The following is a 22818-nucleotide window of genomic DNA, read 5'->3' as shown; positions in this document are numbered from 1 at the left end:
GCTTCTATGTAATAGTCAGCTAGGAAGACCCTATCCGACAGGAGAGAGCGTTGGCAAGAATCGAAATCGTAATTTTCTATTATGTTTTTCTCACTTAGTCACTTTTTTCGTGGGATATATATTGGTTATTGATATAATGTCAATGTTTCAAAATCCCTAACCATGATCAAAAGGCCTCAAGTTTTGTTATCTTGTCAAGGCGTTATCCGCTAGTTATTCATATTTGACCTGAAAAGACATTCTTTTTTATTTATTGACTTTTCATCGCATTTCATTTAAAAGTTTAACTATTTTTATTTTTAAAGATGATTATAACAAGTATAAATTTGATAATAAAATTATAAAAACACCATTGAACATAATTACGAATTTAGGATCAAAATTGTAAAAATAAGATTACGAATTTAGGATCAAAATAGTAAAAATAAGTACGTGCGATGGGTCATGTCAATAATTTACATGATATAAGATCACATAACATAGATTAAAAAAGTTGTTAAAATTTCTCGTGTCTAAATGAATAGAGCGAGATTCTCGTATTAAAAGGTAAATGTCATAAATTTTATTTTTTGCAAGTCATTTCCTCAGTTTAGTGTATCGTACATTGTACACTCTTGAATAGTGACTACGATTCTTTTAGTCATAAAAAAAATAAAAAATTATTCTATCTTGATCAAACATTCAAACTTGTAACACTCTTATCAGTGATCCAAAAAAAAAAAAAAAAGGAGTTGTTAAAGTGGACACATGAGGATTGAGGAGACAGTTGGATTAATGATAATAGTTAAAAATTTGCTTCCACTTTACTTCTTAACGAAATCTTTCTCTCCTGCATTTCCGCTTGCTCTCATAGTCAAGTCTGCAAAAATGGCGATCTACAGAACCCACAGGCCGAAGCCCAAATCCAGATCCCCAATTCTCATACTCACCTCCGCCATCGCCGCCATTGCGCTCTTCTTCCTCTTCTCTTCCTTGCTCTCCACAAATGGCTTCTTCCTTTCCGCTCCCAAAACCATAGGCGACCTCATAGTTCACTCCAGAATCAGACCCAAGAAATTGCCCGACAAATTCCTCTACTGGGGGAGCAGAATTGACTGCCCTGGAAAGCACTGCGACTCCTGTGCCGGCCTGGGTCACCAGGAGTCCAGCCTCCGCTGTGCCCTTGAAGAAGCCTTGTTCCTTCAAAGGTACTGCTTTGAAATAAAGTTTGAATCTTGATTTCATGGGTGTTTGAAATGTTTTGAGATGTGTCTGGATTGAAGTTTTAGTAGCTTTAACTACTAGCTTGTGATTTTTTGTTTTTACAAGTGAATATATAATTTCAGTGATGTTATCCAGCTGCATAAATGCATTTTTGAGTTTATATCAATGTGCATTGCTTTGGCTTCTGAGACTTGGGTTTCCTTAATTTTTTTTTTCATGTATAGTTTGGATCACAAGGATATCACTATGAATTTGGAAAATATTATAAATCTAGTCTTGATGAATTTAGGATGAGAGTTGAAATTTGTGGAGCAATAAGATGGTACTTAAAGATCTTTATTCTGAGGGAATTTGCTTGCAAGATCAATGGATGTTTTGCACCTAAAGAAGGTTTAATTTTTTCCCTTGTTTTGTTCGTGTTGCAGAACGCTTGTGATGCCTTCTAGGATGTGCATCAATCCAATACATAACAAGAAAGGGATTCTTCATCAATCTGAGGGTTCAAGTTTAGATGAAGGGTGAGCTTTGTTTTGTTTTTCAACTAGAGATCTATTCAATTTCTATTTCTAGAAAATCTTTTTTCCTTTAACTCAGTCCCACACTGCAATACAAAAAAGAAAGAGAAAAGGAAATGGAAAGTAATCGTAGTGGAATTTCATTCTATGCCTCATTGAGTTTGCACCCATTAACATGCTTATTGTGAGCTGTTTCTTTAGATGAGGGAATTACACATACTGGTCCACTCTGGTGTGTGCAATCAAAGTAACTTGGACTGAATGGCTGGCTGGCTGGCTATTGTCAAGTGAAAGTAAACTAGATGTTCAGCACGTACTACTTATTCTATCTTGTCGTGGATGAATTATAGCAGTAAAAGGTTTTCTGCATAAACATATTAACCTTCTTTATCTCCTTTGCTAGGTGGGCAGCTAGCTCCTGTGCTATGGATTCTCTGTATGATGTGGACCTCATATCTGATACAGTTCCTGTTATTTTGGATAACTCGAAAATGTGGCATCAGGTTCTGGAGACAAGCATGAAATTAGGTTCTAGAGGGGTTGCTCATGTAAAAGATGTTAGCCGGACTGAACTCAAAGAAAATAGCCCATACTCAGATATTTTGCTGATAAATCGAACTGCAAGCCCTCTTGCATGGTAAATTTGAGTCTGTGGCTGCATCTCGGTTTCTTTACTCATTATTTCTGCCCTCTCCTGTTCTTTTAATTGTTTGGTTTTAATGATTACTTGCGCTTAGAGACTGAGAATGCTCTTCTAGTCCCTTAAAAAGCCCAGCTAAGATATCCATAATTTTATTCATTTGTTTCTTATTTTCTACCTACAAAACCATGAAAGGAAAGGCAGAATGACCAGATTGAGATTTAGTGCAAGATATCCATTAGGCCATTATCATTTTTTTCCTTATTTTGTCAATGCTGTTAACTATATCCTATGTGAATGTTTATATTTGTTATGAACTGAGTTGATACTCTCTGGATGCACATTGCATATACTGTTGCTTTTTAAATCTTGCTGGTACTGGCTTTGTTTTTGAATTGATACAATCTTTCTGTAGGTATTAATCATGGTAAACATTCAGGTTCATGGAGTGCAAGGATCGAACCAATCGCAGTGCTGTCTTGTTGCCATTTTCTTTCCTTCCTTCGATGGCCACAAAGAAACTACGAGATGCAGCGGAAAAGGTTAGTTGATTGCATTTTGTCAGGCACCGATACCTGTTCTTTGTCGCTCGCTCTTTAGTTGCTATTGGCAAAACAGAAAAAACACTACACAGAGACGTGATTACATCAATGCAATGCTTACTCCACCCAAGAGAAGGCATAGACCTCAAGCTCAGGATCAAAGCATAAGCCTCATGAGCTCTGCCTTCTTTAATTATTATTATTGTTATTATTAGAAAAAAAAATGCTTTTTTGAACTTTGAATAAAAAATGTGCCCAGATAGAAGGGAAGCAAGTAACAATTATTCACAAAAGTTAACACCTAAATGTTAAGACAATTTAAGAAAGCATGTTTAATTAATTTTATAGTGGATTATAGTAATGATTATGATATTAAGTCTGAGAGCTCTGAGGGTTTAATGTAACCAAATAAATGGATTGAGATAGAGTAATTCTGTGGCTTTCTGTCTGTAAGAAATGGCAAAGATAGGTTCTGCCTCTCTCTGCCCCCAAAACGATTTGCTAGGTGATGAAAGGAATGTATCTGTGCTAATGGAATTTTTTGGGGTTTATTAACAAGTATAATTTATAATTTATTTTCTCACATTTCCACCCAAAACTCATATTTAGCCAAAAAAAATGAAAATCCACTCAAATTCTCTTGTTATATTAGTCTCTTCCTCCCCCCCCTCCAATTCCTTCTTCTTTTTCTTTTTTTTTTTCCTTCTTTTCTTTCTTTTCCTTCCTCGTGTGTGTGTGTGTGTGTGTTTTTTTTTTTTTGCCAGGACATGCTTGGACTGCCTTCTGGCCATGCCCACGCTGAACTGTCAATTCTAGGCTGTTGGGGTAGTTTAAGTGAATGTAGAAATTATAAATTTATAATACTGAGTTCGTGATGTGTCACACTTAAAAATTTCTAACTGTGAAAGTCAGAAGTTGCACGTGTTTGACCATGATTCTGAGCTAATGAATGGTGCCTTTATTTTCCGGCTCATCACCAATCTGCATTTTCTACACTATTTTCCATTACAGATTTAAAAAAAAAAAAAAAGAAGAAGAATTGCTTTGCTCATGTTGTTTTTATACTTCTCGTCTTCTTTTTATAGATCAAGGCACTCATTGGAGATTATGATGCGATTCATGTGCGCAGAGGAGATAAGATCAAGACCAGGAAGGATAGGTTTGGTGTTGATCGAAGTTTACATCCCCATTTGGACAGAGACACACGCCCAGAGTTCATGCTGTGCAGAATTGCTAAATGGGTCCCACCTGGGCAGACACTCTTTATTGCTTCTAATGAGAGAACACCGGGTTTCTTTTCACCTCTGGCTGTAAGGTAAGTAATATTCTACTGAACATTTCATTTCCTTTTGCAAAGCATTAGATAGTCGTTTTATCTACCTTAACAGGCTTAATTAGTATTGGAAGCAGACCAACTGGTTCAGTGTTTAAAAAAAGCACGTTCAAAACATTCTAGACTAGAAATTTGCCTAACCAGTATTCCCACGTGTCACCATGTGATGGAATTAATTAACCCGAGTGGTGGCCTGAATTAACTTAGTCCGATTAATTAAAGGATAAAGGGATGTGAAGATAATATAAAGCTTGAGAGAGACAAGGTGTCTTGATATCACATTAGTCACTCAATGACAGTACAAGAAATGTATTAAGAAGACAATTCGTGTCCTAGATGATGACAAATGGCCCGTTTTTTACTTGGCCTCCCCTTGTAACCGCTCTGTGCGAATCAGGCGCTACCCGCTCAGGCCAGATGGTTAAGGTCTGACCCCGTCCTTGTCCTCCTTGGCTGAGCTCACGAAGGATGACCCCCCCGACCCAACCTCTTGGGCTCGGGTCGGCTTGTCCGGGCCTGGGTCGGGTTCGCTTTGGACCCGTTCCTAATATATGCGAAACGGCCATTTTGGCGATTCCGGAAAAGATATTCCGTAAGTCATTTTCCGGAAAAATGAACTGATTTTCCTTGGTCAACGAAAAATATTTTCCGTTGACTTCATTTTTTGGACGTTGCCAAACACTGAAAACTCGGAAAACATTTTCCGGAAGTCATTTTACGGGTTACCAAACACATCCTTAACTTGTTCTCGATCATCGCTGTTCCTATAGTTTCTTCAACCTTTCTTCTTCTGGTGGCTCCAATTCGCAGGTACAAGTTGGCATACGCGTCAAACTACAGCCATATTTTGGACCCATTGATCGAGAACAACTACCAGCTGTTCATGGTGGAAAGGCTTATCATGATGGGAGCGAAAACCTTCATCCGAACATTCAAAGAAGACGATACAGACCTCGCTCTTACAGATGATCCTAAAAAGAACACCAAGACATGGCAAATACCCGTTAACACAACGGACGCAAACAATTGCTGATACTTCTCATCAAGACTCGCTCTTCTTGTTCCTCTCATACCAATTTTTGCTTACACATCTTTGTTCTCATGAGTTGTGTTTTAAGATTAGTTTCAGGAGCGCAAGCTGCTTCATATGTTGTAAATTTTGTGAATCTTTGATAGGAAACTGTATTTAGTTGAATACACTACAGGGTGTGGAAGGGGTTGATAATTTGATTGTTTTGCCAGAACACACAAAAGGCTTCTGATTAATAGTTCATGTACTGTATTCTGAAGAGTTAATTCTAGGTTTAATTTTCGTGATTTTTCTAGATTTAGTACTTGACAACTAATTTAACCATATTCTAGTTTTGACTTTCATGATTTTATTAATTTAATAGGGAGAAAAAACTATTAAAAATTTAACAATTACATAAAATATAACCAAGCATCTCCCGGTTGGTTGAACTAATACTGTCAAAGCAGGTTGGCACAGGTCGACATGTCTTATTAGACTCGTTTGCAAAGCACGTAGTGATGCTCAATCTCATGTCCTCCCATATAGGAAAGTCACTACGTGTCATTTGAACACAAGATGCTTGCCAAACCAACTCTTTCTTCTTTAAATATTTTCTCTATTATTTTTAATTTTAATTTTTTGTGTTTAATAGTACTTTTAGTATAGTTTCTAAATATATAAATTTTGTATATTAATAATAAACTTAATATTATGAAAAATTAAGTTAAAAATAACTTCAGTCCAGTTTCGTTAATCGAATCATAATAGAGTATTATATATCATAATAAGACTAAAATAAAACTAAACGGGCTAATCCAATTGAAATCCCTAATCCTCACACTCATCAGTAACGGAAGCACACAAGAAACGGCCAACTCTGACTCGAGAGTCCATACAGCGAATCCCCAGAAAAGTTGACACGGTGCCAGTGACGCCCCTATCCGCCGGAATATTCTGCTTATCTGAGGTATCTCGCTGTCTCTTCCACTCTACTTCTCCGTCTTCATCGAAGTATCCATATGTAGCTATGCTCATTGAAATTCTGATGATTTTTTCTTCCTCTTTTAAGTAATTAAAAAAAAAGATTGAAAAAATTGAAGCGTTGTTTGCTTTTTGATTAAAAACTCAGCGAGCATCGTTGAATTGATCTTGTTATAATTCCATTAAAGTGTTAATAATCTATCAGGTCATGTTGGGATTCTGCTGATTATGATTATTGGTCCAAATTCATGTGATTAACCAAACAGTGAGCAAAAAATTCTATTTGTGGATAAAGAATTTAATCAACTTAAATTCTTAGCCTTTGAAGCTTTGCTCAAAAAAAAAAAAAAAAAAGAAAAAGAAAAAAATTGTTTCTTTGCTTTTAGTTGTGTAAATGGGTAAAAATATATGTGAGAAAATTCTGTAAGGTTTTTGTGTGAGCATAGTAATCTGGTTTTTTCTATTTTGTTTTTCTTCCTGGAAATCTTGTTCCAATTATAGTGTTATTCACAGTTACAATGATCAGCTATATTTGTACTGAAAAGTGGAATGCAATGAATTTTTCAAAACATTTACTGCCTGATCCTTATGATGACATTTCCATTTTTCTGCAATTCAAAATCTTTTAATTTTTTACTGGATCATCTAAGTGAGGGAATACTGTAATTTATATAATTTGATTATTGGAGTGTAGTGATCTTTCTTGGTTCAGGAAAACTTGTACTTTAGTATTATGAATTGAGCAAGTATTTTCTCAATATCTCTAACAGAAGTATGTTTTCATTTTAGTTTCTGATTGTAGGATATGCCTTATCTCGTTCGTGAACATCTGTTTATTGGCAACATAAGTGATGCGGCGGAGATTCTTCAGCATGGCAGTGAAGAAATTACACATATATTATCAGTTCTTAGTTCAGCTTCAATATCATTTTTCTCTGAATGGCGTAGTGGGCTTGTGATCCCTACCAAGGAGATTGATAAGGTCTATTTTGGAGGTAATGAATCAGAGGGAAATACTGCTGATGAGTCAAATACTTCCGTATCACCTAAGAAGCTTCTATACTCACTGGAGTTCGCTGGGAAGGATCTTAAGTTTGTGAGGATGGCAGTACCCTTGAGAGATATGGAGAATGAGAATTTGCTGGATTCTTTGGATGTGTGCTTGGATTTCATTGAAGAAAGTAGAAAAAAGGGGTCTGTATTGGTGCATTGCTTTGCTGGTGTGTCAAGAAGGTACTATTTCTTATTTTGTTGTTGTATGTCTGGTTACATTTTATGCTTTTCTCATTGCTGTAGTATACATCTGATATGGCACAGAAAAATCCGCTCAGGAACTCAAGGAAAAAAAATAAAAGCAAGATTGATTCTCTCAACAATTCTGATTGATTGCTAGTTTTATTCTATTTCCTTTACAATTGTTCGGTAATTTTGGTTATTCATTTCCATTTTTATGATTTTTGACTGCGTGTAAATCCTTCTATGTAAGTGGGGATTTCGTTGCTAATAAAACATAGTAGAATTAAGTCATTAAGGAGAAGAAAAACTCCCAAAATTTCAAGTTATTTTCCCTGTTCTTCCTTCACCCTTTCTAATCTCACAAAATAGGCAAACCACTCTCCACTTCCTATGATCTCCATTGCCCATTGGCATGAGCTTTTGCCCATGACATAACATTTTGGCTTCATTGCCTAGTGTCAACATGGGCAATATCAAAACAGTACTAGCCAAAGTCAAGGCACTCCAAACTACCACACAGTCCATACAAACATCTTTGTAGAAAATGGAGGCCATAGTAGACTCGATCCAAATGTTGCCTAACACTGTTGACAACCTATGCAAGATGGTGGAAACTTTGTTAACCAAACAGATCAACCAACCATCATCTTCAGAAACTTCAACAATCATTTAACCACCTACTCTGCCAGCCACACACGCCCACACCCATCTCCTCACACCAACTCAAGGTTGCACCACAAACCCAGTACACTAAGTGGGAATTCCTGAATTTCTTGACCAAAGAAGACACCTTGGTTTGGCTTCACTGTTATGAACTCTATTTTGCCAACATGTACATATCGAAGCAGGAGAAAGCGGGCACAACAACCTACCACATGGCTGAGAAAACCCAACTTTGGTACGGGTTCAAGATCCGCCAACAAATCTCATGGTAAACTTTAAGAGATTCGTGTATGCTCCATTTTGGACCACCTCGTAGCCTCAATCCTTTGGGCGAATTAGCAAAAATGATACATATGGTAGGCACCTTGAGGAGTACATTGACAATTTCCAAATGATCCTTACAAGGATGGGTAAAATCCAATATGACCAATAGGTAGACTTATTCACGTCAAAAGATGCAAATCCATATGCTTAGATTAAGCAATCAACATTACCCATGGCTATGCCCAGAGAACGCATTTATTGGGCAATTCAACACCATGATGCCACTCCCCAATGAGATAGTATCCATCTAACAATACTATCATGGTAAAGCACTAAAGCAGCCACTTCCTTTCAAGCCCCCACACATTAATAACATGTTTGGTTCACGGAATAGGCCGCTAGTGAAATAGAATTCTTGTTTAGTCCTTTTATTCCCAAGAATGAGCTATTCCCTTGCAAGGGGGATAACAATTCCAGGGGGCTTTGGTATTAGGGCATTAGGCTATTCTTAAGTTATTTAAAATAGTCTATTTTGGTAATGTCTAATTTTCTATTTATTATTTTTGTTATATCTTTTGAAATGTATTCTATAATAATAACTATTACACCACACACACACACACACATATCATTCAGTATAAAGGGTATTTATGCCATTTGAATGTTTATTCCATTTTTATTCCTTAAACCAACAATTCCTATTCTATTGTTGCTTATTCCATTCTCTATGGAATAAGATTTCTATTCTTCCAAAATTCATTTTGTAACCAAACTTGTCGAAAGCACCCCTCACCAAAAGAAATGTTGGAAACCACTACTATACATGCTTGGCTTTGATGAAGAAGTGGAAGACATGTAGGTTGAACCAACAACCCCAAAATAAACCATTCCCAAATTTCCCGAATATCAAGCTTGAGGACGAGTTTGATGTCCCAGAGGAGAGTAATGATATGACATAGAAAAATCAGCTCAAGAAATCAAGGAAAATAAAGCAAGATTAATTCTCTCAATAATTATGATCGGTTGCCAGTTTGAATTTTATTCTATTTCCTTTACAATTGTTTAGTAATTTGGTTATTATTCCTTTCCATATGATTGTTGACTACGTGTAAATCCTTCTATATAAGCGGGATTTGCTAATAAACATAGCATAATTAAGTCAAAATTAAGGAAAACTCCCAAAATTTCCAAGTTATTTTCCCTATTCTTCCTTCATCCTTTGCTGTTCCTAAGTAATCGTTGTTCATTGGATTCCGGAGGAACTACTTCGTTAGGATTGACCCTTTCTAATCTCACAATAGGCAAACCACCCTCCACTTCCAACAATCTCCATTGCCTGTTGACATGAGCTTTTGCCCATGAACATAACATCTTTAGTCTGTCAGGAAGTGCTCTTTATTTCTAAAGATAACCTCAGGCTGCTTTATTGGTTTTTCATTTTTATAGTATTAGTGTATTACTACTCAGTACATTGAGATTCTTCTTTAGGAAGGAGTTCTAGACCCACTGAAGCTAATAAATCTCAAATTGTGCAGATTTTGGAAATGATTTAAGCCCCAAAGTTTGTGTTCACTATTCTGGATCTTAAGTCTAAAATTGGCAAAAAACACATTGTAGCAGCTAACACAGTTTGCGACTTTGAGCTCATCCTGTCAGTCCATGTCTAATGTTTATTACTATTTTCCCCGGAAGATTTAAAAAAAAAAAAGATTTTATAATATGACAAGCATAGTTTATGACAGTGGGGTTTTTAATGAGCCTGGAGATCCCCTGTCTTGTTTTTCTAGATCAGTCTACGGGAAAGCAGTCTCACATTATAAATGCATGATCACCCTTATTTTTTTTTTCTAACATATGTTAACATAAATTAGATAGGTCTTCTAGTTTGTATATATTCCTTCTTCTAGATGGGGGTAATTGCTTGTACTAAGACTTGTTATATTCTGGTATGACTTCTTAAATGGTTTGTAATGTATTCACGGCCTCTTCACATGGTTTATCCACTTATTCAGTTCATCTGAAGTATGAGATCTGACCTGTTAACTCTCCTGATGAACATATGAATTAAAATCAAATATCTCCAGTTCATGACCTGTTGGTCTAACCGATCAAAAGCATTAAGTGTATATATCTGTCACTTCAGTAATTTTTTTCTTCTTTCTTTTTCTCTTAAGTTGTCCTAGTTTGGTAATTCTTCTTTTATTTTGCTTTCTTTGGCATAACTTATGCAGTTTCACTATTAAGATCAATACTTGTTGGTTTTTTTAGCTGTTCAATCTAATTAATGATGCAATTTCTTGTCTATAAACAAGCAAACAGTGGAAGGCTGCACTCAGATTTTTGAATTGAGGATGAGGAGACATTTTTGTTAACTAGGAGTTTATATTTTCCAAATGCACCTATTTACCAAGAGCATGCAAAGTGTGTTGATGTTTTCTTCTCATGTTATTTAGCATGTTAATTTCTAGAACCTTTTCAATTTGGACATTCTTTGTTACAGCATATGTATTCTCCTATCCTGCTTTGACAAGCCCTATAGATTCACATCCTTCTTTGCATCCTCTGCAGTGCATCCATTGTTGCAGCATACTTGATGAGATCTGAACAGTTGTCATATGAAGGTATTATAAACTTCATTATTCAGTTGTAGTGTTGCTCTTACAGTAGTTTGTTTCGTGCTTTATTTATAGTCTTCTAAATTGATGACAATTTACCCATAATTTGTGTTTATTATTTCCATTTACTTTGTCTTTGCCTAATCTTTCCTCGCTCTCTCTCTCCTTTCTCCTGCATGTCTTGATTTTGAAGACGCAATTCAATCTTTATGTCAAAGCTGCGAATCTGTCTCCCCAAATGATGGTTTTGTAGATCAGGTGATACAGACATTGCAAAGTGATTTATGAGCTGGCATCTCAATTATCCTTGATGTCTGTTTCCAGCTTCTCATGAATTGCGACTCTTGAATAATTTTTCCTTCCTGTGGCCACAGTTGAAAATGTTTGAAGAAATGGGCTTCAAGGTTAATCGTGCCAGCCCCACATACAAACGGTTTCACTTAAAGCTACTAGGTCTACTCCCTTACCTTATTTATCTATACAAATATTTAAATGTTGATATCCATTATGTTTCTCTGTCAATGTCGATTACCATCTGTGATTATAGATATATGTGAGGTCTTGATCTGTGACTGGTGTTTTCCATCTTGTTGTGCTCTATGACATTTAGTTGCTCAATTTAAGTTTTACTGAAGCAATGCTTCATTTTCAGTAGAACCACAGATCCTTTTCTGTTGATTGACGTGGTACTCTGTATACCCAGGTGAGTGCTATAATCGCGGAGAAACAATAGACGCGTCTAAGTTTGCAGAAGATCCTGCTTTGCCAACAAAAAAGCTCTCCTCCTTGGTTACTGATGAGCCCTTGAGTAGGGAAGCGTGTCCTACTCAAGCATACCGCTGCAAGAAATGCCGGAGAGTAGTTGCGGTGCAAGATAATGTTATTGATCATGTTCCTGGAGAGGGTGAAACAGCCTTTGGATGGTCTAAGAGGAGAAGTGGCCGTCCTTTTGAGAAAGCAGATGATGATGAGTGTTCATCCATCTTTATTGAGCCTCTGCAGTGGATGAAATCAGGTATAGGCTATAAGTAGTGATTGTTTGCATCCTGCATTTTTTGGGATGACGAGAGAAACCCGCAGTCACTATCCGAGGATGTGTACTGGGTAAACCCCGCCTTATGACCCTAGCTGATAAAGGACCAGGTAAATCAACGTAGGTTGCCCATAGTTGACCAGCTCAGACCAAGAAGGTTGGGATTCGAACTCGTAACCTTGTGGTTACAAGTTTGTATCCTTAGCTAGCTTGGCTGGGGTTACCCTACATCCTGCATTTTATATTCTACGAGTGAATGATGCACATCTTTTAAATGGATGGTAGCAGATCTGGGATTACAACATGTATTCAAGTCCACTCCTTCCTATCATTGTCTTCTTGATCAGTTTTAGATTTTTGTAATCTAACCCAGTACCCTAATAATTAAATCCCATTTCCTTTCTAACCTAGTTTCTTTTTCCCTTCAATTCTTGATCCCAGTCGGAGAGGGTGCTCTGGAAGGCAAGCTCTGCTGCATCCACTGTGAAGCTCGCCTAGGTTACTTCAATTGGTCAGGCATCCAGTGCAGTTGCGGAAGCTGGATCACCCCCGCCTTTCAGCTCCACAAAAGCCGAGTGGATGTCAGCACTTTGTGAGATTTTACCGAGAAGAAGATAGGTTTCAACCCCATTACGGGGTGTACCATATGCTTGCAGCGTTACAAATAATCCTTCAACCCAACATCAGTAATCTACAATTGGTGCAGTATGAACGAAAACAACTACCGAGCTTTTGTCCATTAAGGAAGGTGATGTTAGTGAACTCACTCACCCTCATATGCTTGCCTATACTTGGAAACTTCTTCCATTACTGAAACTTGATTCTATCTTCTCAAAACATTAAGATGTAAACTCTACAATCATGGCGATCGATTGTACACCAACTCAGATAAGTCAATGTTACTAAAGTAAAGTTCTTCACTTTTGCTCTGATTAGTTCATTCTAAAAGTTTTCATATCATTAAGGTGCAAAGCTACCATCTTGTAATGTGTTCAAATCATTTTATTCCACAATTTGCAGATTATGCTGTCTAAATTGATACGAATTATCAGTTCTCTCGTCGTGTAAGATATTATCCTGTTATTTATCTTCATAGGAAGGAGTATAGAAAGACAGAAGTTGCCCATTTCACTTGTATAAACAACTGGAAATTTTTTCTCATTTAATCATTGGAAATTTACATTGCCTTACAGACTGCAGGACACTAACCTCTAGCTAGGCCTCTTCTGCATAAAACTGAGGCCTACAGAAAGGCCTGGTGATTCTTTTGTGGAGCTGTTTATATATACTATTCACAGTTAGAAAAGGCCCGATGATGGGGCGAGTAAATCGTGGTTAATCCAGGGTGCAGCTTGGCCAAAATCTTCTCCACTCAGAGATCTCATCCTCACTGTAAAGCTTTCTGATCCCACCATAATAGCCATCTGCTTCATTGCCTACTTCTTTATGCCCTCTTCGGTTTATAGTCGTCTCTCTCCATTCCGAGTCTGGGGAATACTGCTTGAACTCTAACTTCACAGTATCTGTCGAACAACGAATTTAAACCCGAACAACGAATTTAAACCCAAACCCATGAACACGATTACAGAAAAGGGTCCTCGAAAATCAAAATAAATAAGCTAAAACAAAGCAAAATAGTCTTTTTCAGCATAAGCCAGCAGAGTAAACATGTAACCCCATACATCAAAAAATGGTTCAGGTATAAGTTTGACATAACAGTGTAGAGCATGATATATATAAACTAATATAATATTCAATCCCACTATCAGCTAAACCTTTAGTTGAAAGGGAACACATCTTTCAATTCCCTGGATTAGGCTAATTCCCAGAACCTTTAGTTGAGACAGAACACATTTTCCAATTTCCTGGATCAGGCTAATTTCCAGGCCCACAACCCGATCACCTTAACTTTTAGTTAAGACAGAACACGCCTTTCAATTTCCCTGATTAGGCTAATTCCCGGGCCCACAACCCGATTTCTTGCGTTTTAAGTAAAAGCTAATCATCTTTCCTGAATTAGGTCATGACCCATTATTCTACATTTCATAGAGCTGCCATATCCAAATTCTGACACCTAAGCTGCCATGCCACCAAAGGTCTTGGATATGATATGCAAAGCCAGCAGTGGCCATGGCACTTTTGTGCAAAAGATACTACTAAACAAGTCATGATACAAAATGGGATAGCTTTAAAACTAATGAGCAGTCAATAATGAGTGGAGCAATATAATATTTGATTACTGTTTCTTTGGCCAAGAACCTCTTTATTTTAATATATACATATCTTCTCTTTTCCCTCAACAAAAGCCATTCAAGAAGCCAAACAATCAAACCAATACTTGACAGACTTTTAGTTTAATTAGGCAATGAGTTTTTCCTGTCAGTTTCAAATGAAGTAACATGCTAACCACAAAAGCAGCAGCAACATATTATAAAATAATGGCAAAAGCCTAAACAAGCGCAATTGGTGTCGTGTTGCCATTAGTGTGTTTTTTTAAGGTAAAAATTAAGGTTGTTAGTGTCCACACCACTCCAGGCAGCATATATGCTGCATTGACCTGTCAAGCATTCTAGATCGAGAAGTGGTCCAGTCACACTTGCTAAAGGGATATTGCTCATGCAAAAATCTGAATATTCCTATTAATCGTTTTATATCTATATATCATCCTCCATCATAGACCACCTTTGGCTAGTTGAAATATATGGAGAAAAATGAAATGTTGAAAGCAGGAAAAAAAAAAAATCGAGACAAATATTAGCCATTAAAGGTGAAAGTATGCTCTCACCGCTTTTATGGCAATCACAGTGCAATTTGCTGCCATTGCATGATCCCGAGTGTCCAACAACTCCATACCACCAACCTGCAAAGCATTTTAAGTCGAAAATATTACACACATAATTGTAGTATCAAAGCTTCACGAATCGGTCATTCCTAAGAACTAAAAAGTGGTTTTTTTTTTTTTAACTAGTAATCGGGATTCAGGAATCTAAGAGCAAGAAGTTTCTCTTTCAGAAGCTTGAACAGCCAAATTGTTGATCCAAAAGAACGAACCCTAATCAAAAGGAAAGTGGGCTTCTTTAACTGCGAGCATACCATAAGGGAATTCCTTGCTTCTTCTCCACTGAATCTCGATGTGATCATTAGGTTTTAAATCATTTAAACAATCCGATTTATGCAGTACATAAGCAGAAGTACCAACGGGAGGTGCCCTTAGCCTATCGAACACTATGTTTTCCTCTACTGAACGCCTTCCGTATGCTGGATACCTGCAGAACCGATCATTTCAACTTCAAAAATCAACTCATTGAAGCTCTCAAAATATCTAGTCACCTATGATTCTATGAATACCGTTTCCCCCCTTAACAAAAGATGTCAAATAGTAAGGATATAGGTTAAGAACACAAGAAAAAATCCAATCAGAAATCAATATAAAAGCTGTGTTCAAGTGCTTTCCAATTACAAGCCAAAAGCAAAAATAATTCTCAAAAACTTGCAAGAAAAGAAGTGATCAAACTTTGTTTAAGGATGAGAGTTAATCTAACCTTGCCCAGAAGAGGTCAGAGCTGGAATCATAGCTCACTTCAGCATCATAACAAGACAACATAAACCCAACATTCCCATTCTGCACCTTAAACAACATCCAAGAAATTTAGCAAAAAACAATGCATGAACAATCAGAACCCATAGTTGAAAAAATGGCTAAGCGCTCTCCGAGCACCTAGGATGCCTAGGCGGGGGTTAATCTGTGTATTTCTTTTTAAAAAAAAATTATTTAACTATTTTTAATTTTTTAAAGACTAATAATTATAAACTATATAATACGTTAATAGTTAATACTAAAATTTAAATATTAACCTAAAAAATATAGACTTTGTACAATTTAGGGCTATTTCACTCAAAACGAAGTTGTTTTGAGTGAAATAACAAATTAAAAAAAAAAAATAGCTAATCAGCCTACTAGTCGGCCTAGTCAATGCCAGGAGGTCTAGTAGGTTGCCTAGGCACCAGACCACCTGTGACACGCTAGAGGATCGACCGACGTTTTGACGCTAGGCCGTTATTAATCGGCACCGAGACGAGATTAATCAGCCCGCCCGCACATGTGAGGGGCATGTTTAACATATAATATATAAACAATTGCAATCCAACTATTAGCTTAGACTTTTAGTGAGATGGATCACATGCTTCAATTCTATACATATCAACACCTAAACGTCATTGCAATACACAGAAATGAGAAACACACCAAATCTGCCATCTCTGAAACTCACCTCACGGTTATAAACCTGAGCTGGGAAAGAGAAGCTGCCAGTTTCAAGAGAGAAATACAAAGCCATGGCTGAGTCCTGTGGCAAAAAACCCTTCACCCCATTCCCCACTTCCGATCTCCCATTAAACACAAACCCCCTAAACCTCGCAAAAAACCCCACAAAATCCCCCTGCCTTTCACAATCCAACAACCCACCCTTCTTCTTCTTCTTCCTAGAACCCACATGCCGCTTCCACTCCGCATACACACCATTGCCAATCAACCTCCCCCACCTCTCCCTCAGATGCCTCTCCCACAGCCAATCCGCCACACACTTCTCCCTCAGAGACCCACAAACCCCCGCCATGATTCTCAGCTCCGCCGCCGAAAGCCTCTCAAGAATGGACTCCACAGCCAAGTCAGGCAAATCCATCAAACCCGTCCCCTCCTCAGTCTCCTCAGTCTCCACATTTCCGGCAATCTTCCTCGCCGGAGCCAAGATTCGCGAGAAATGGAAGAACCCATCGAGAAAGTTCTTGTTTTTCCGGAACCATGAAAGCAAGAACCTCGAAAACTCCTCCCAGAACCTAAATCCCATCTCGCGCTCCCAAGAAGGGAATGGGTGGAGAAATGAGCTGGAGAGGAAGGCGATGGAGAAGCAAGAAAACAAGAAAAATAGCATTGGGATTTGAGTGAGAGCTTATCGCACAAGCAAAGTAGTAGTGAGGGGATGAAGCGGCATTTATATTCAAGATTAAAACAAAATCTTAAGGAATATTAAATTAATAATTAAATCATGAAGAATTTCATTAGTGGGTGATGATGACGATATATTTGCTACTTTATCAACAAAAATTATAATTTTTTTTCTTCATATATCACTGTTCTAGTGGTAGTGGATACGGCGACAATATTATATATCTTCTTCTATCCAAATATCAAAATTAGAGCAATTATTAATCTTTCATATTGCATTGATTTGCGTGTTTTACAGATCAAGAATCGATCAATTATGAACAACTTAGTCTGATTTATCTCTTTGTAGTCCTTCAGGAATATCATAAGATCAAAATTTGTCAGGCATTAAAAATTACATCCAATGCTGTAGATTTCTGTGGACCTCAAACACTGATCTTGTTAAGGGAAGAACACTAAAATCTGCAGACATTTCAACCGACAAGAAATTAATAAGGAAATGGTTTTACAGTTGGGATTTAGAACAGAAACATCACGGTCTGTATTAAACCACCAACCTTGAAAAGGATTTTGGTTGCTTCTTAAATGTTCCAAAGGAATTGGGACATTAATGAAAGATATACATACCTCTACGTAATAAACTAATAATGCCTAAATCATACAAGAAAGATAGTAATTGAATTGAATTTGAATGTTTATTAAATTGAATACATCATAATGATTGAATTTGCTCATATATGTTTCATAAATACAATTACTACACTGGGTTTTATTTTTATTTTCAATATACCATATAATTTTATAAACTGATGATATATAATTCACTCCTAAAGAAAATAACATATAGAAATAATGAGAAAATATTGTATTATTCATAAGAGCAACATCATCAATGAAATCTAAATGTAAATTTTTTGCCATTCCAATCAAGAGAGTCAGGAAAAAAAAAATTGTGTAGTAGTAATGACGAACTGCACTAGATGTGTTTTCAAAAAAAAAAAAAAAAAAAANTCACAATCCAACAACCCACCCTTCTTCTTCTTCTTCCTAGAACCCACATGCCGCTTCCACTCCGCATACACACCATTGCCAATCAACCTCCCCCACCTCTCCCTCAGATGCCTCTCCCACAGCCAATCCGCCACACACTTCTCCCTCAGAGACCCACAAACCCCCGCCATGATTCTCAGCTCCGCCGCCGAAAGCCTCTCAAGAATGGACTCCACAGCCAAGTCAGGCAAATCCATCAAACCCGTCCCCTCCTCAGTCTCCTCAGTCTCCACATTTCCGGCAATCTTCCTCGCCGGAGCCAAGATTCGCGAGAAATGGAAGAACCCATCGAGAAAGTTCTTGTTTTTCCGGAACCATGAAAGCAAGAACCTCGAAAACTCCTCCCAGAACCTAAATCCCATCTCGCGCTCCCAAGAAGGGAATGGGTGGAGAAATGAGCTGGAGAGGAAGGCGATGGAGAAGCAAGAAAACAAGAAAAATAGCATTGGGATTTGAGTGAGAGCTTATCGCACAAGCAAAGTAGTAGTGAGGGGATGAAGCGGCATTTATATTCAAGATTAAAACAAAATCTTAAGGAATATTAAATTAATAATTAAATCATGAAGAATTTCATTAGTGGGTGATGATGACGATATATTTGCTACTTTATCAACAAAAATTATAATTTTTTTTCTTCATATATCACTGTTCTAGTGGTAGTGGATACGGCGACAATATTATATATCTTCTTCTATCCAAATATCAAAATTAGAGCAATTATTAATCTTTCATATTGCATTGATTTGCGTGTTTTACAGATCAAGAATCGATCAATTATGAACAACTTAGTCTGATTTATCTCTTTGTAGTCCTTCAGGAATATCATAAGATCAAAATTTGTCAGGCATTAAAAATTACATCCAATGCTGTAGATTTCTGTGGACCTCAAACACTGATCTTGTTAAGGGAAGAACACTAAAATCTGCAGACATTTCAACCGACAAGAAATTAATAAGGAAATGGTTTTACAGTTGGGATTTAGAACAGAAACATCACGGTCTGTATTAAACCACCAACCTTGAAAAGGATTTTGGTTGCTTCTTAAATGTTCCAAAGGAATTGGGACATTAATGAAAGATATACATACCTCTACGTAATAAACTAATAATGCCTAAATCATACAAGAAAGATAGTAATTGAATTGAATTTGAATGTTTATTAAATTGAATACATCATAATGATTGAATTTGCTCATATATGTTTCATAAATACAATTACTACACTGGGTTTTATTTTTATTTTCAATATACCATATAATTTTATAAACTGATGATATATAATTCACTCCTAAAGAAAATAACATATAGAAATAATGAGAAAATATTGTATTATTCATAAGAGCAACATCATCAATGAAATCTAAATGTAAATTTTTTGCCATTCCAATCAAGAGAGTCAGGAAAAAAAAAATTGTGTAGTAGTAATGACGAACTGCACTAGATGTGTTTTCAAAAAAAAAAAAAAAAAAAACTGCACTAGATATGATTTGCGCTAACCTACTTTTTTTAAAGCTTTCTCAAAAATTGTGCACAAACCTAAATTAGCAATAATAATGTATTTTTATTTTATTTTTCTTTATTTATTTCATTGCTTCCAAATCAGTTGATTTTGCCTCACAAACTAAGAAAAAACTCATTGTTGGGAATGTCGTAAAAAGTAGCACTATAATACTCAAGTTTTTGGCCTCATATTCTTAGTGCTATTCGCAAGTTTCTGAACTCGTGAGCAACTATTTGAGGTACAATATCATTAGATTGGATTAGAAGGTTTAAAGTCAGTAATGATAATTTATACGGGTCAATTTCCGTTGATTATTCAATTTTTAAATTGTAAACTTTTTTTTTCTGGTACATATCAACAGCAGGAAAATGTGGAGAGAGAATAATGTCACAAAAATCATCATCATGGGCAAACAAAAGTCTACTTAGGAACTGTAATAATGATTTGATTTAAAGGGTGTTTTAATTAGTCCTAAAACAAGAGAATAAATATTTATTTAATGAGTTTAGCTTAGAGAAAAATTGATTCCATTTATGTGTCCAAAGATTGCGAAGTGGACATGTGCCTTCTGCTGATTGGCAGATTATATTTGAATACCTAACAGGAATATAATCTATCAAAATTCTCTTTAATTAGATATTTGGATGATTGTAATAAAGAATCAAATCTAGTATAGATTGGTATTTGTTGGAATTGAGAAGTGTATAAAATTAGAGAGCGATTCAAAGGTAATTCTTGAGAAGATCATGCAAGACGTTAGCGTGATAGATCTCACCTTCATACAATCATACCACGATAGTGGTGTACTGACTACTTAGTAGGTGTCGTTGTTGAGCATATAATATATAAATAATAAAATGTGTAGTTTAGTTATCAGTTTAATTTTTTTTTAATTAAAACTAAACAAATTTTTCAATGTCAACTTCTATGTAGTGTGATGACACATCTGTTACCATTTCAAATTGGTGCAATGATCACAGGACCGGTGATGGGACATTGATAAATACTCTGTATTAAATACTATCTCTATAATCTTCTCTTCAACCCATGAGAGGTACGTATAACACGCTCAATCAAAAGAAGAAGATTCATGTTTCGCCTGCTCGACTATTTTTTTTTAGAAACTATTTTCTATTATTAATATATTATGATTTTGTACAAAATAGTAACAAAGAAATGTTTGAAATTTGGTAATACCAAATACCAATACCAAGAAGACACATGTTTAATCAATAATTTGTATGTCTGAGATCCCAAAGCTAAAAATGGGTTAAGAAATGAAAGAGGGTAATGATAAAGAACAAAATTTGATAGGGAAAGGTGGCAACAACACTGTGATAGATGAGGATGAATACTAGGTGGGACCTCTAAGGTTGGTTTCATCTCAAGCTTTGTCTGCATTCATGTGGGACATTTCACATTTGTTGCCTCAATTTCACTTCCACCTAATCCATATTACATTATGTAAGATTTTTATTATTATTATTTATTCATTTTAATTTTACCCAATGTAAATGCAATCTCCTCACCCTTTTGTTTCCATTATATTGATCAAGAAAATTCGTTTTCTGTCTTTATAGTTCCTTTTAGTAATAACCTAACATAATGATAATGACAACTCATCTGAACAAAAATAAATAAATAAATTGGAGAAGAAAAATAAATAAATAAATGGAAACTGAACTTCTAACTTCTAATTTAGCTGACACTATAATACAAGTTTTTTTTTTTAATTAATCCAAGTATCTCGACTTTGTCGGACCATATGATGGATTCTATGAACCCACCCTCAGACCCAAAAGGAGATAAATTGAGTTAATATAGCTTTGAAATTCAACACCAAATTGTACACATTTATGCTCAATGGGTCCAATCAAAACTCAAACCTCCAATGTTCGTGGCAGGAACCGAATCTCCACCCTAACACGGAAAGAAAGTCTTTAGTGAGACTTAAATTTCTTATCCACTAGAAAAATGCTCCGATATATGGGATATTAGAATTTCCTTCTATCTCTATATTAAATGTATTTATTTATTTATTTTTGTAATAAGGGAAACCCACAACCCCATATGAAGTGTGCATTAGGTAAATCTCGCCCATATGTAATAATTCATAAATCACACCAGAGATATAAATCGCACTAGAAAAACTATGTGCGATGGGTTCGAACAAGAGGCTTACATTGTATTTTGTTATTGTAACCCATAAATTAAGATTTAATACTTGCTATTGGGTGTACTATTCAAATATATTGTAATAATTACTAATTTGATATGATTAAATGCCATAATGCCATAATAATATGCTTTTTAAAAAAAATAAAATTAATAACCCAATATAAAAGAAAACAATTGGCCCAAAAACAAAATTGAAAAAGAAATGGCGCATTACATTTGATGGTACTTTTAAAAGAATCAGAATATTAAGATAATGGGTTATAACGAGACGTCAAATAACTGAGATCTATTGGAATTGCACTCCTACTATCTTTGATGATTGATGTGCTACTTTAAGGCTGCATTCAGAGAATGGATTCAATTTGAGTCACGGAAAGTTGGTGTCACAGTTGAAGATTGAAACAAAATTGAAGTGATGAGTGAAATGAGGATGAAAGAATGCCACTACTATACTATACTATGCTTTAATTTGCCTAATTAACTTAATTCTCCAAAAAGTCAGTCCACAAAGCTGCTAAACTAAACACTCAAAGGGGGTGGACCACAGACACACCATGAGGCTTGTGGGCTTAATTAAATGCCTGCCTGCACAAATCTTATCTCACCCTCAACACTAGGAAATGGAGGATATATATATATTAAAATTAAATGGTTAGTTTTTAATTTGTTTTTTTGTGTGGTGCATTAATTAATTAACCATTGCTCTAATGTATGCATAATGCATGTGTGCAAAGTAACTTAATTGGATGGTGAAGAAGTGAGAAAAAATGAGCATCTCCCATAGTGATTTTTTAGAGAGTTTTGTCATAAGTAAAAATCATATGGTGATTTTGTTACGGGGAAGGAGGGTTAAAAAAATTTTGGCTTGAAAATTTAAGGTTGTTCTATACCCAAAGTCAAGGGTTGAGTTTTTTTTTTTTTTTTGTTCGCAGAGCTTTCACCGTCAACACAGTAATCCCTCTAGGTGAAACAGTTGGCTTGGAGATTTAAGATTACTCCATACCCAAAGTCAAGGATTGAACCATTGACATTTGATTAAGGGTGGATGAATTATTGTCATTCAACCCCACCCCAGGTTTTACATTTTATAATTAAAAAAAAAATAACC

General features: G+C 36.0%; 3 protein-coding genes across 3 annotated transcripts; 2 read left to right on the top strand and 1 right to left on the bottom strand.

Moving 5' to 3' along the window:
* The first annotated feature begins 786 nt into the window (after positions 1–786).
* LOC116006018 lies at positions 787–5552 on the top strand. Its single transcript, XM_031246261.1, has 6 exons — positions 787–1187; positions 1629–1721; positions 2122–2355; positions 2798–2900; positions 3986–4215; positions 5044–5552. Exons 1-6 carry the CDS (start codon positions 868–870, stop codon positions 5264–5266), a joined length of 1203 nt encoding a protein of 400 aa, XP_031102121.1. The 5' UTR covers positions 787–867; the 3' UTR covers positions 5267–5552.
* Positions 5553–6069: 517 nt separating this feature from the next.
* LOC116006393 (dual specificity protein phosphatase 12-like) lies at positions 6070–13082 on the top strand. Its single transcript, XM_031246746.1, has 7 exons — positions 6070–6212; positions 7016–7459; positions 10958–11010; positions 11198–11262; positions 11379–11457; positions 11708–12019; positions 12479–13082. Exons 2-7 carry the CDS (start codon positions 7032–7034, stop codon positions 12631–12633), a joined length of 1092 nt encoding a protein of 363 aa, XP_031102606.1. The 5' UTR covers positions 6070–6212; positions 7016–7031; the 3' UTR covers positions 12634–13082.
* Positions 13083–13163: 81 nt separating this feature from the next.
* LOC116006816 (F-box protein At2g32560-like) lies at positions 13164–18533 on the bottom strand. Its single transcript, XM_031247313.1, has 6 exons — positions 17998–18533; positions 16309–16985; positions 15580–15659; positions 15131–15303; positions 14823–14897; positions 13164–13560 (listed from the first exon to the last, which is right to left on the bottom strand). The coding sequence occupies exons 1-6, from the start codon at positions 18476–18478 to the stop codon at positions 13373–13375; spliced, it is 1674 nt and encodes a 557-aa protein (XP_031103173.1). The 5' UTR covers positions 18479–18533; the 3' UTR covers positions 13164–13372.
* Between the last annotated feature and the right edge of the window lie 4285 nt (positions 18534–22818).

This window comes from Ipomoea triloba, chromosome 15 (genome assembly GCF_003576645.1).
Source record: "Ipomoea triloba cultivar NCNSP0323 chromosome 15, ASM357664v1".
NCBI classification, from domain to species: Eukaryota; Viridiplantae; Streptophyta; class Magnoliopsida; order Solanales; family Convolvulaceae; genus Ipomoea; species Ipomoea triloba.
This window is presented reverse-complemented; position numbering and strand designations above follow the sequence as displayed.